This window comes from Bactrocera dorsalis, chromosome 2 (genome assembly GCF_023373825.1).
Source record: "Bactrocera dorsalis isolate Fly_Bdor chromosome 2, ASM2337382v1, whole genome shotgun sequence".
NCBI lineage: Eukaryota > Metazoa > Arthropoda > Insecta > Diptera > Tephritidae > Bactrocera > Bactrocera dorsalis.
Genome location: NC_064304.1, coordinates 78,384,734 through 78,399,897, shown reverse-complemented (window position 1 = coordinate 78,399,897; position 15,164 = coordinate 78,384,734). Strand labels below are relative to the sequence as shown.

General features: G+C 33.2%; 1 protein-coding gene across 2 annotated transcripts; it reads right to left on the bottom strand.

The window, feature by feature from the left end:
* Nucleotides 1-233: 233 nt before the first annotated feature.
* Nucleotides 234-11,775, bottom strand: LOC105223157 (peroxidase). 2 transcript variants are annotated; one of them, XM_049448270.1, is made up of 9 exons: nucleotides 11,394-11,775; nucleotides 8,661-8,969; nucleotides 5,917-6,128; nucleotides 5,104-5,809; nucleotides 4,866-5,031; nucleotides 3,373-3,546; nucleotides 1,448-1,646; nucleotides 1,160-1,265; nucleotides 234-1,072 (listed from the first exon to the last, which is right to left on the bottom strand). In XM_049448270.1, exons 1-9 carry the CDS (start codon nucleotides 11,450-11,452, stop codon nucleotides 985-987), a joined length of 2,019 nt encoding a protein of 672 aa, XP_049304227.1. In that variant the 5' UTR covers nucleotides 11,453-11,775; the 3' UTR covers nucleotides 234-984. The 2 variants fall into 2 exon arrangements, with proteins under 2 accessions (XP_049304227.1, XP_011199103.2); XM_011200801.4 differs by lacking the exon at nucleotides 11,394-11,775 and adding an exon at nucleotides 9,069-9,302.
* Nucleotides 11,776-15,164: the final 3,389 nt, after the last annotated feature.

Here is a 15,164-nt window from a genome sequence, read left to right as displayed (position 1 = left end):
GCATTAACTCCAAAATCACGTTTTTTGAATTATGCCGGTCTTGCAGCAAATGAGCGATATATTGTTGTTAACTCTTTCCTTCTCAAATGTTCCTTTTTTAAGTAAAACAAACGTCACCAAATATGAGGTGTCGATATTTTTATTTTAGTATTTCATACAATAAAAAAAAAAAAAATTAATTAAATTTACATATAAAACTATTAATATTCTTCAAGTTGAGTTGCCCTTTATTAAACTCTAAAACAAAGTATGATTGTCTTCACTAGAAGAGTAGTTAGATTCATTTACTTTTTTTTAAAATTTGCCAAATTTCAAAATTTGGTTTCATTCTTATAATTTTTGTACTGAGGAGTAGAATTATATAGTATGTAAAGCTGACGTCTCCTTTTTCCTACTACAATAAGGGTTTACTTTCAAAAATGGTAAAAACAATATGCGCCATCGTGACGTGATAAGCTATAGAATAAGAGGTGGCAACATAGAAATAAAACCAAATCTGTATAGCTTCCACATAAATTTGGTTTTGTAAAACCTGTTCACATATGTACATATAAAACGAAAAATGAACGGTAAAAATTTGGCGGAATTTTGTCGTTTGTCATTCTTGGTTTACTTTGCTATACGGAATTTTATAAAAATTTATATAAGTTTAGATTAAAGCCGTGATATTAATACTCTGAATTGAATAACTTTCCGAAAAATTTCCATTACTTACAAAATTTAACATTCGTCACAAATTTTTTTTATAAATGAGTTATAAATTCAATTTTTTATTAAAATAATATAAAAGGTATAAGATTAGAGTAATATAATACCCGTATGTTACACATTTCTGAAATTGTTAGCATTCGTGTTATACTCAACGTCATTATACATTTTTCTGCTAACGCAAAATCGAATGTAGTTATATACATATAATTTTTAATATTATTTGCGATAGGAAAATATTCATACTATGTACATACATATATAAAACATATTTTTTTAATTTGAGTTAGATTTTTGTTGTGCAGGTGATTTCCACTTTGATAAATCCACTTGAGGGAGACTTTTACAATTTCTCAAATTATTTCTGTAAAATTAATAAAAAATAAGTGTAATATTTGTTGATTACATAATTGTATACAATTTAATTATAAAGACAATATCATATATTCACCTAATATTAGGAAAAATAAAAGCATTAGTTTGAATATCTTGCAAAAAGTCGGCATTGTTGCAGAATAATTGTGCTAAGCTAGCTTTACGGATTTCAGCCAATTGATCTATGAAATGAAAATAATGAAAAAATTGCAAATAGACTTATTTACTATATCTATTATAGTTTAATTGGTGGGTAATTTGTAATGCTTGTTTTTTCGAATAACGCCGCTTTATGGTTCACATAACTGCATATATTGGATTATGTATATGTATAATGCATTAACTATAGAAAAGCGCAACAAACCTTTCGAAAATCCACTAAGAGGTTGGTAACGTTCAAAAAAGAAACGATCACCCGTTCGAGCATTGACAAATTGACGTCCGATTATGCACTGAAATGTGGGTCCAAGAATGGATTCAGGTGCGTGTGATTCCAAGGAACCACCAATAGCTAAATCTACATCATCTGGAGAGGCGTACATCTTTTCAATAAACATAATTTTCTGAAAGAAATAATAGTAATAAAAAAATTCAATTCAAAATTCAATCAGAAAGAAAACACTGCCACTCTTTCATCGAAGCGCTTTTAATCTCTACAAAAACTAACTGTAATAACTTTTTTTTGTGTGAGTAGTCGACTTCATTTTTTTATTCGGTTCTCAACTTATCGGCGCACCTTGGAGTTAGCACCAGTCATTACAACGGATAAGTCATGATGACTTAAACTTGTTTCCATACAAATTTCAAATAACAAGCCAGTTAAACATTCTCGACTTCCCTGTTCCCCTGGAATATCGCCAAAAAAGAATCGAAATGGTCGAAGAAGTCAATAACCAGAAGTCTGTATATACAGTGTGAAATTGGATGAAATCGGATTATAACCCCACTTACTCTTTATATAATGATACTGCTAAAAACTACTAAAAGCTTAAGTGGCTTAAGAGATATACCATGGCTCCATCGCATAATCGAACAAGAGTTTGTCTGATAATCAAAATCAAACTTTGGTCGAAATAAAGCAACTAATAGTGAAATTTAATGGTGAAGGTAAAACCGACCGTGAAATCGCTGAACTGGTAGGAAGAAGCAAATCCACAATCTATGATGTGATCAAGTCATTCTGTGGTGAGTTCAAATTGGCCAATAGAAGCAGAGAAGGTCAGGGCAAAATATTATCTGTGCGAGAAGAGCGTTATCAAGTAAGTCACAAAAGATCCTTTCAAAAATATGTTACACAAATGCGATTACCATGGTAGAGTTCCAAGAAAAAAACTTATATTAGCCTTCAGAATAAAAACAAAAGGTTGAAATACGCTAAGGAGTATTTATTAAAACAACACATTCTGATTCTTTGTGTTTGGAGCACATTAATATCAGGCAAACTATTGTCCGATTATGCGATGGAGCCATTGTATATAGTAAACTTATTAGAGGACGGGGCCATGCCCACTTTTTCAATATATTTTGCCCACACATGCCCCTCGCTACTGCTTAATGCTTAGTCATGGCTTTATAGGTTTTCGGTTAATGACGATTTGTGGACGTGGCAGGGAACCGTTTACACCCATCTACGAAATCGTAATTTTTTTGTGCCATACCCATACCAAGTTTCATCACTTTTTACTCAACTCACATCTAGCACGGACGAACGGACAGACAGTCAACCCGATTTCAACTTGTCTCATCATTCGGAACATTTATGTACATATGTACTATATGCTTAACCCTATATCTATCTCGCTTAGTTTTAGGTGGTACGTACAACCATAAGTATACAAAACTATTATACTCTGTAGCAACATGTTGTAAGACTATAAAAAAGAAAAAAACATTCACTTAACTAACGTTAACGAAGCTATAATACCATTCACTCATACTAAAGACTCCATACAATCACGAATTTCTTCGAAAATAACATCATTGGCCTGGACAATAATCCAAAATTTCGTGAAGATATCTCATTAAATGAAATGAATGGGTTTTCCTTACAAGCCCGATCGTCCAGTTCGTATGGCAGACCTAAAATATTTCTTTGGAGTTATGCTAAACTTCTTAAATTTATCTTGTCACACCAAAAAGCTTCTTGGTGAAATTCTGAAGTTTTCTTTTAGGGTATAATAAAAATCATAGTCCAACTTAAGATACCCCGTTCAGGGTAGACTTGACAATTGAAACCCGAGAAATTTTAATTAAAAACTCCCATTATTATTCTGTAATATTTATACTCACATCTGGTGATATTTCATTTGAAAATCCGGCCCAGTCGTATGCACGAGAAAGACCACAGTATACACGCATATCATTATAAGAGGGTAATCCATAGTCTCGTCCACGCTGTATATCAATTGCTTTCAAGTCAGTGCCGTATTCTTCAAAGCTTTTGCGGTCAAAGTAATGTTTTATCTGTTTTATATGTAATGGGAAGATAAATCAGTAAGAATTAATAATTTTAGGCCCCCATATTATATTTGTTGAGTCACAAATGTCACATCAAGTAATCATTGGTGTTTAGTATGTGCTTGTCTGTCTGTAGTACATAAAGTGCATTCGACGATTTTAGAATGAGATAATTTATTTAACAAAGAGTTCCATTAAATTTGGTGTGCGAAATCAAATTTCTGAAGCCGAAATCTCAGAATGTAGAAAAAGGCCTTCGGTGATAATTTTTTGTCGATAGCAAGTGTTTTTGATTGGTACAAATTATTCAGAGAGGGTCTAGAACGCGTCGACAACCAATCATGTCAAGGACGGCCGTCAACATCAACTGAAAATCAACAGGTCAATAAAATAAAGGAATTGGTGCTTGCGAATCGACGATTAACAGTCAGAGATCGCATCGTTGAAATATCGGAATGATCAGTGAAACCCATTTTATAATGTAAAGAAAAGTGAAAGCATAATTGTTTCCAAAATCACCCGTTTTTTTCGAAAAACAGCGTCGCGTAGAATCCTGGATCCATGCTTACGACCCGGAAACATACAATAAATCGGCTGAATATCGTGGCAAAAGTGAGCCGAAGCCGAAAAAATAGCGTCAAAGAAGGTTAAAATTCAAGGATATGTTGACAGTTGTCTTCGATTATCAAGATGCACACCGAATTCCTTCTGACAGTCTAAACTGTCAACAATTAACACTACTCATATTTGGGTGCTATACGTTTTTTACGCGAACCGTCGCATACTGCATTCTTAAAACGTCAATCGCTACGCGCATTAAAGACTGTTCCAGAAATTGACTGTAACAACTGTTTCGAGAATTAGAAAAACGTTGGCAGAAGTGTATTGGGGCCAAAGGTGGCTTATTTTGAAGCGGACGACATAGATTTTGAAAAATAAATGAAGAGTTAAAAAATTATGAACAAAGTCGTAATATTATAGTAGTAGACGAGAAACCGAACATATTCAGTACACTTCATATTGGTATACTCGTAGTACTTTACATATTAAGCTTATGAATACTAAAGTTATTTATTGTGAATCAATATATACAAGTAGTATATAGAAAATAAGTGTGTTTGTAGTCCATATCGAAGGAAAGAGTACTTTTATAAAAAAATTTTTATGTAGGCTTAACAAATGTTATATACTTTGGACGACATGTTCCAGAAGAATGAAAATTAAGTAATTTAATGAAAGGCGCATAAAATATGTCGAAAAGTTCTTTTCATAAATTATGAAAAAAAGAGTAGTAAATACAATATACATTTATTACATTAATATACCTCTTTATCTATATTACTGTCCGGACGCTTTTGGAGTTGTGTAGATAAACCTCTGATAAGTGAATCAAAGTTATCACTATCCCATATCAAATTCAAATTCTCGGGACGATCAAAATGATTACTTAATCGCAAAGTTCGATTGAAATTTCGTCTTGATGAGACTAATCTATTAAGTATTTAAAAAAATTATGTAAATACTGGAGTTTAAATTAACTAAAATTATTATCTAAATACATACGAAAACCATCCAGGTATTTGATTATGTGAATATCGGAAAGCAGCCGCGGCAAATTCTGCATAAGGCGCAGCATTAACCGTTGGTGCATAATCGTCCACATATTCATAATTCGTCGTGTGGTGTATTAAGTGCATATTGTAAGCATACGATGTTCCGATAAGTAGCGGCAACCAATCGTAAAATGTAATTTTCTGGTACTGTGCAATATTTATCTTCCTTGCTTCGTTGAAGAGTCGTTCATCTGAGTATTGAGGGTTAAAACGTTCCAAAATTTTTGCAATTCGATTGTGCTCGCGCAAAATGATCGTATGTAACACTGCGATTGTAGGTATAAATTGGTTTCGCATATCGGGCAGAATAAAGCATTGGTAAATGTCTTTCCCGCAGTCAGTTTCGGGATTCATTGATAATGGCAGCCAATTGCGATTGTTCACTAAACTAGTTTTCATTAAACCACTTTTAAAAACACGAAATTTTTTGTTTTCACTCTTAGAGTTGCCGTAAAGAAATGACAGATCCAAATAAGCTGAAGTCGTTGTTATTTTTTCTGAATAAGGCGAACCAGTTTCATGGCACATAGTGTCCGCATCTGAAGCACTTCTTTCAAAATGCCAACATTTTTTAGACGTACTCTGAGTAATTGGACCATGGGGATAAAGAAAAATTGGGTAGCAAGAATTGTTTTCCGGTTGTAAGCAACAGTCTCCTGAAAATCGCATAAATAATATACATAATAATTAATTTACATAAAAATTTACTGACATTTATATTAAATTGTATTTTAAAGATCATGCTCATATGAATGATAGTTACCAGTAATGTTCGCTTTAAGAAAGCTTGTCATATCGTGCGCCACCAACTGACCCCATTGAAGAAATGCCATCGTTCGAAAGTCATCTGGTAAGGAAGTTTCGCCATATAAACCCAATGATAATAGCCGTGCGTTAGGTAACGGTGCGCCTGTAACTGAAGCTGTTGGAGAATAAACACCGTCACCGTATTTTGGCGCCAACATCCGCTTATATCTGTAGAATATTTAAAAAGAATGGACATACATATGAATATTAACTGACGTATCTAAATTTGAAATTTTAATAATTTTATTATTTTCGAAGCAATGCGGAATTAATTTAGATGCCACCTTTTTTATCCCATAAGATGAATATTACACTTTGCAGAAGCCTTTTTAATTCAGCTTTCTACTACACAAAGTTTTAAATAGTATAGGACTGAATTTTGTGTTAATCAATACCACCTTACACCAATATCAGTTTAAAATATTAATTCACATTTAAAAGAAACATAAATTTGAATGTCCATAATATAGTAGATTAAGAATTTATATCACTTAATTTTCCAATGAGTATTATTTAAATATTTTAAACTTTTTTTGTACTAAAAATTTGTATTTTACGATGGTATAATCGCTTTCTCTGTTACTACCAAGTTTATGCTTTTCAAGTGGTGTGCTATATATGCAGCTTTTTCGTTTCCCTAATCTCAGATTAAGATTAATCTTAATTAGAAATATAACTAAGAAAAAATAACCATATGACACATTTTTCATTTTTTCTGTCCCGTCGCATTAATATTAAATTCGTACTATTCGATAACATGAAACACAAAAACCTGAATACCTTTTTCTTTTAAATCTGGACGATTAAAAAATATAAAGCTTCAAATGCGTGCTTTATATACTAAGCCAACCAATCAATAATTTTGCACTAATTTCTACCCAATTTCTTACCCAAAGTTATCCTTTGTATGTATTTGATCGTATTCTGTCAGTTAATCGAGTGCCTAAAAGATGGAATTACATTCAAAATATTATGCTGTGCGCAGATTGATATTGCAAGATCGTCATGTGACCTATTGTGAGGTTGAGACAACTATAGACATTATGGAGACCAGCATATATTCAATATTGTTTGAAGATTTGTTATCCAACATTGAGTTTTTCTATACCACAGCTCAAAAACATGTTCGTGTCAAATGGTCAAGAGAAATATTAAAGAATACAATAGCAATGCTTTGAAATAGGTCTATGACATAATGTCCCCTGTCATTATGGGACATTATTAATCGTAGATTGACGTGTATGAGCCCGAAAATAAACAGGCGTCAACCCCATGGGTGTTTCAAGATGAGTCGAAACAAACAAAAGTATTTCGTGCATGCAGCAGTTCCAAGCAAATGGTTGTCTATTTGTACATACCATACCACAAGAACAATGCAGAAAGTAAATTCTAAGAGGTATACAACCATTTGTTTGTCAGTTGTGTTTCAAAAAAAGAGGAATACCAACACCCGAAGATGGATCACTCTTCACCACTACGATGTGAACTCTCACACATTGACCCAAACATTAATGATATATAACAATAATAATAATAATAATAACAGTTGTGTACTTGTAAATGTGTTTGATTACCTTTCAAAAATGTAATATATGGATTTATGATGAAAACATTACCTAACATAATTTAATCATTTGGAACGGCGAAACTTATGTTTAATGTCATGTCTCATGGGTGTAGTACTTTCAACAACTGAATACTGAATATGATATACATACATATACATATATATATATATATGTATATATATATATATATATATATATATATTTATATACATATTTCATATTCTTATTTTGAGCTCTTAATATGCATAAGTGGTGTTATCATTTTCGATTTACCATGTAAATAACACGTTAATATTTTCCTAGTTTAGATATTAATATGTTTGAACAAATTATTGTATTGTGTAAATGAAAATTGTTCTTGTAGAATTTAACGATCTTCAAAAACGACCAAATACGATTTTTTGCAAAACCAGCCTTAGTTCAACCTTAAACCGTTCAAGCTAATTTTTACAATGTGTTATATTTTTTAGAAAATATTTCAACTTTAAAATATCCGTTTTTTGACTTTTTTTTTGTACTAACATAGTTGAATGTATTGAAAACATTTAACTTTTTCTGTTATACAATTGAGGATTTTTATTAGTCATCATTTTTATATTTTGCCGTAAAAATCGCTGTAGTCGATTGCGATTGGAAGAATTTACAGAAATGTCGAAACAGAAAAAACTCTTTAGCTCAAATAAAAAGCCAACATCTTTTCTGAGTGAGCTCTTTGATATTATGGATCAGAAAAGCTTTCAATCAAAGAAATATGAAAAAATATATATTTCCAGAAAAACAAAAAGTTCGAAATATTAAATTAAATTATTAAATTATATTCGCAACCAGGTCTTATGAAAGTTGAGGAAATAAGTAAGTATTACATTTAATGAACATGTAATAATCATAGTGCTCATAACATCATAAAAGCGATAAGTTTTGCGGCAAAGAAGACTTTTTTCGATTTGGAAGCATTATTTTGTGAAAAATATAAAAAAGACCTTTTTTCTAAATCGTTAAAATCACTGTATTCCTTTGTTATTTATGGGAAAATCGACTCGGAATGCGGCACCTTAATATTAAGATCACCATCTTTGCCAGAGTTTTTTTTTCATAATTTCAGATCTAAGGGAAAAAAGTTAAAAGTACATACCTAGAAGTTGCCATTCCGTAGCCCGAATATTCAAAGTTATTACACGAGCCGTCAAATGTTCTATATAAAAAGTTTTTTGAATCACTTGCACAATCTAAGGGCGGCAAAATGCATCGGAATTTATCGGAAACTTTTGAACTAAAAATAACATCATCCAATTTGGGGACAATGGTTCTGGCCACATGACTAATATCGTAATTCTTGTTAACCACAGGATTCCTTACACCTACTTCTGCAAATGCTGCCGCTGCGGATGAGGACACGTAGACCCCGGGATCCGCTCCATATTGCTGATAGATTTCGAAAGGACTGAAAACGATAAATATGTATAAAAGTTATTTGAAAACAAATACACAAAAGGTTTTGTCTTATTTATTTCTCGAAATTTTTTTTTTATAAATACTCTACCATTTGCTTTCGAAGTTAGCAACTCTTTTGAACGCAAGAAATAAAAGTAATGATAGTAGAATACAATTGCTTTGTCGGCAGCCCATCTCTACGTGTGATTGCTTGATACACTCCACTTTTAATATGTACAACTTAAATTTACATCTTAATTTATATAGATGCAGAGATTATACATATACACTGAATGTTGACTAGACAACGACTTTTGCTATGACGATGGCTGTAGATATCTTAAGCACGCGTACAATTCTTACCAATATTTAGCCATCGGACTGTTTTGACACGTTCGTACATTCCGGAAGTGTTAAAATATTATTATAAGCACATATCATAAATTCTTTAATTTAATCAGTATGTAAATAGTCCCAAACAAATTTGAGCAATTTTGAGTGCAAAGTTTTCTTTGAAAGCACTAATCATTTTATTTAGATTTCAACTGACAGGAGGTTAAAATACCATCTCGGGCCTAATCCGCGTACGCACCCGACTTCAATTTCTTTTCAAACAAATTGAAAAAAATATAAATAAATAGAATAAGTAACAAAAGTGGAGAATAATAGTATAAAGCAAAGTGAGGAAAAATTTGTATATACAGTGAAATTCCTCATAACCGGATACCCACGGTCGCAGTGTTTTTGTCCGGTTATGGGAGATGTCCGCTTGCAGGGGATGAGGTCAAAAAATATATACTATATATAAAATTCATTGTAGTTTATTTAAGAAATTTTTCGAAGTAAAGAATATTTAAATACTTTAGTATTACATATACATACATACATAAATATATCAATTAAATACATTGTACAAGTCTTTACATTTCAATATCGACCAGTTTGATAAAAAAAATTGTGTGATGCTTGTTTGTTTTAACATTGATTGCTTTGATTTGAAATTTTAATTTTCAAAGTGACTCTCGATATTTTTAACCTGCTGAAAAACTACATAATCATTTTTTGCAAATTGTTTCAAGCGCGCAACAAGTTTTAAAGCCTCATCATATGATGTTATGGGGTCACTTATTTCTTCTGAAGGTTCATCTTCTGAATCACTTAAGTCCATAGTATCATCTGGTTGGTGGTCAAATTGAATTTCTATATTGTTGTCCTCAGTGAAAACATTTTGATCTATTTGGAGAAAACCTTCGAAATCATTTGCCAAATCTAGTCCTTCCTGAAGCCTAGCATAGACTACCAGTGGAATGTCATCTTCGGGATCAAAATCTGAAGGATGCTCTAAGGTTTCCAAAAATCCTGCTTTACGGAAGCAGTTTCGGATTGTTGTGGCTTCCACTTTATCCCAAGATGCTTTGATAAAATACACAGCTTCCAGTACATTAATCGATTTTGAGAGCTCTGAGGCAGAACTTGTATCGCCAATTTTAGTTATCAAGTGTTTTAAAACTAAGCTTCTATACAAAGTTTTAAAATTTTGGATTATACCTTGATCAAGGGGTTGGCTAACTGACGTTGTATTTGGTGGCAAGAAACAAATTTTTATGTTGGTCAAGTCTAATTCGTTTGGATGAGAAGCCGCGTTATCTAGAAACAAGATAATTTTTCGATTCTGGGCTTTCATTCTTCGATTGAACTGCTGCAGCCATTCGTTCATCACTTCTCGAGTCATCCATGCTTTTTTATTAGACTTCCAATCCACCGGAAGTTTTGCAATTGGAACATGTTTAAAGGATCGAGGACGGGCTGCTTTCCCTATAACCAAAAGCGGCTCCTTATCTCCAGCCATATTAGCACAGAACAAAATTGTGAGTCTTTCCTTTGATAGCTTACCTCCCATACATTTTTCAAATTTAAAAGCGAGGGTTTTGTCCGGTAAGGCACGAAAGAAAAGCCCACTCTCATCGGCGTTGTAAATGTCTTCAGGCTTGTACCCATTCAACAGAGTTTGCAGCTTTGTCTGAAACTGTTCGACATCATCCTGATTCACATCTGCAGCTTCACCAGATATGCATTTGAAGGAAACATTATTCCTTAATCGCCATTTATCTAGCCATCCATCCGAAGCTTTAAAATTAGGTACACCCAGTTTTCCTGCAATTTCCATTGCTTTTGCTTTCAAAATGGGACCAGAAATCGGAATTTTTTGACTTCTAGCCTTAGCGAACCAATGAAAACACATCCTGTCTATTTCCGAGCCGCCTTCTTTAAGGAAACTTCGCTTTTGGTGAATATTAGATCCAGACTCCCATTTAGAATGAATTGTTTTTTTATTTTTATTAATTTCAGCAGCCTGCGTTTTGCCAATATTGAACCTTTTAAAGCAAAGGAAATGTGTATCTACAAGTTAAATTTTGGACTCACCATACTTTACCTTTTTGCAATTCCACGTACTGATAACTTTTCTTTTTCGAAAACATTAATAATTTGCATTTTCTCTTTAATAAAAAGTAGTTAGCTTCTTTTTCGGTGCCATATTATTACGAACTTTGAACGCAACCACTCGCATGCAACTTACTTGACAAATTACCCTTTACTTGACACGCACGGCTTGAATGTGTGCATACATGTTAAAAGGGGAATCCCCTATTTCAGGGATGGGCACATTTTTAGCCCGCAAAGTTAGCAAAGTGCGCACGGTGGCTAGATGAGGGGAATATCAGTTTACGGAGAGAAGGGCATAACAAGTTGAGAAAAATTGCGAAAAAAATTAATTACATTCCTCCGTAACTTGATGTTCATCGCAGAGTCATAGATAATGGCCAGGGATGGGCAAAGTCATAGCAGGTGCTAAAAGAGCGTAAGTGATCGTATACGTATACACACGGATTGTCACTAACACGCACAAACGAAGAGCGTAAAACGAGCACATACGATGGGACGAACTTTGTCACAAAGCGATAGTGAAATCAGTCTGCAATCAAAAGTCAAGCTGAATAGCATAGATAACTTGATCAGAATCTCTTTTCTTGCTCTCTCGCTTGTCAGCTGGCATTGCACCCTGATCTGTTTTTTGAGCTGGCAACAAAACACAATCAGGGTGACGCCAATCAGCAGTTACTCAAAAAGGCGGGTTGCCAGAAGAGCAGCGCTATAATTACTTGACGAAATTAATGTGAAATGAAACTGTGCGAACATATTTTGGCAACAAAACACAATCAGGGTGACGCCAATCAGCAGTTAGTCAAAAAGGCGGGTTGCCAGAAGAGCAGCGCTATAATTACTTGACGAAATTAATGTGAAATGAAACTGTGCGAACATATTTTGGCAAAATAAATGTTTATGTAAATTAATTAATGATTTTGCATTTTCAAAGTGTTTAATTTAGTGTTTTGTATAATTTATTATATACCCGATCTAATATTTTTCAGCAGTGGCATCATTGGCAAATGTTATAAAAAATGCGAGTTTTGACAGCTCTCTCTCGAACTAAAGAGTCTCGTATCAAGTTATCTATGCTGAATAGACTTGTACGCATTAGTTTATTATGTATCTGCGAGTACTCGTATTGGATACATAAATATGGCAAAGTTAATATCGTATCAATTTATCCATGGCATAAACCTACTTATTCGACTTCTGCAAGCAGACTGATTATTTCTGATCGTTGATTCGCTTTGTCGCACAGTAAATCAGTGGTCGGCATTTCATAGCAAAATTTTGCAAACTAACTTCACACGTACGCTTACGCTCTATCGTTCAGTCGTTGTCGAGCCATCAACGAATTAACATCACGCAAGACCATAGCGCAAAACGAAATATGCCCTGCGAGAAATATTTTATGGTTCTAAATGCCTTTGATGCCATGCAATGCCTTTTATGTTCCAAGTCTTTTAAAGATAATAGGGAATATATCCTCAAAAGACAATTTGTTAATTTTCATTATACTATTAATTAATAATTAAAATTGCTTAATTTTAATTCCAATTTCTCACTGGGCTACTTTTTTTTCGTGCTCACCAACACAGTGACAGATCCTCTCATGCCGACCACTGTTTTATGAGCGCGGTTTGGTTGTGGTCGTGCCCATCCCTGTTTATGGCAGAGTGGTTGCGGCAATACTGACATTGTACACAAATTTAAGGGTGGAAGTATACTTCATATCGGAATTGTACAGTTGTGTGAACAAAAAGGGGTAAACATAATTTGCAGAGTTTAGAGTTTCGCATTAAAATTTGTTTTTATTTACCTTTGCATGGTGGGAAATTTTAATCACTGTTAGGAAAAAATATATATATGTTATGTTATGTATCTAAAAACAATTTTATTTAATAAGAAAACAGCATATTTTAAAACTTCACAACACCTTATGGTTGTTTCTATTTTGTTCACACCACTGTACATGTGATAGATCCGTCAATGGTGGTGGAAAATACGTTGCTCTCATTTGTAAATATGGAGTGGTAAAACGTTGCTCTCACTTCCCTCTTCATGTTTGCCCGCGATGATCCCCTCACCTAGCCCTCAAAATGTGCACTCGTGCCCACACGGGCAAAATGCCACTGAGGGCTAATGTGCCCATCCCTGCTCTAGATGATCTTTCAATTTCGCAACTACATATATATGTACTTATAGCAACATTTATCTTTATACGCGACGTCTTTTTAATTATGTATATTTTCGGACTTTAATGATTTTTGTTTTATATAGTAGTGAGGTGTGTACAATGCAAGTTTTTCTTAAGATTTATTCGCTAAAATGTCATGCTTTCTTGCTTACTATTCACAGTAAATAGCCACAAACGACCACCATTTGCTCAACATGGGGAAAATTAAAGATCAAGAAATAATTGAAACTGAAATAAAAATATATGGGTCAAATATTAATATGTTATTTTGACGGCTAGATCTTAGAAAATCTTTTGGAAGTATCATCGGTGATATGGAGGCTCCTCCATCCATCCATCCTGCATCCAAAATTCCCATTTCATCAGCAAAACAACTGCTGCCTGTGAAAACGCAGTTAAAAACAAGGGTTGATGCGACGGTAAATTTGTACAAGTATAGTTATTTTACAAAAGTAGTAATATGGCTTTATTATAGAGTGTGTTGGCTTGAAGTGACGAAATTTTCAAAAAAAAAAAATATTTCTAAAGTTATAGTTGTTTGTGTTGACCCAGTTCCAAAAAAAGGTACTTGCGGTGACAACCATAAATCCTTGGAGATTCATATAAAATCAATTGGGAAAAAAAATAGTTTTATAAATAGATAATCCTGCGCCTGATCGAAGGATTTTTTTTTTTCAAAAATTCAAAAATGGCGGGCACAGGATATTTTTGCGAAAAAATGAACAGTTAATTGGTCTTAAAAAATCGAAATTTTCGAAAAAATAAAAATCTTTCAATCAGGCCCGAGTTTATTATGTATTCTAAAAGCTGTATAAATTTCATTAAAATCTAATGAGCGGTTTTCGAGTTACAATTGTCACCAGTTCAAAAAACATAGTTTTGAGAAAAACGCGTTTAAAGTTTCACACTAGTGCTTTAAAGTGCCCGAGCTCTCTTTGTTATTTATCGAATAACCCAAAAACTAATTATCGGATCAACGTGAAATTTTCAGAGAATATTTTTAAGATATTACACTTAACGAAAATGCAAAAAAAATATTTTTTTGAAAATTCTAACTACCCCTAACCCCTTAAGGAAGTGTGGATGGTGTCCTTTTCGTTGCTTCGATTGATTTCATGACGAAATATTATCTATATTAACAAATGTTTTAGCTTATGCCTTCACAAATGGAAAGGAATTTGATGATGACTAAAGCAAAGGAATGTGTTATTTGCGGAAGCAAGCAGGAAAATTTAATATCTTAATAAATATCTTTTATATCGATACAATATGACTACAGTAATTATACTATCGTCAAGGGGTAGTAGAGACACTATCTGCTGATATGGTGTACACAAAGGCACAGCTGAAAGGTGACCGCCCTTTGACCGGAAATGGTTGCACTGTGTCATTTTCTTAAAATTTATGGACAAGTTGTCCAAAAAATATTGGTTAATATATTTTCAAAATAAATTCTGTTAATTTCAATATACCATACATACTTGTATATTATCTTTTTCACTGAGGTAAATTAATAAATATTCATTACAGAAAAACGTTAGATGCTAATAAGCAACCTAATAAGGGGATCTAAATGGT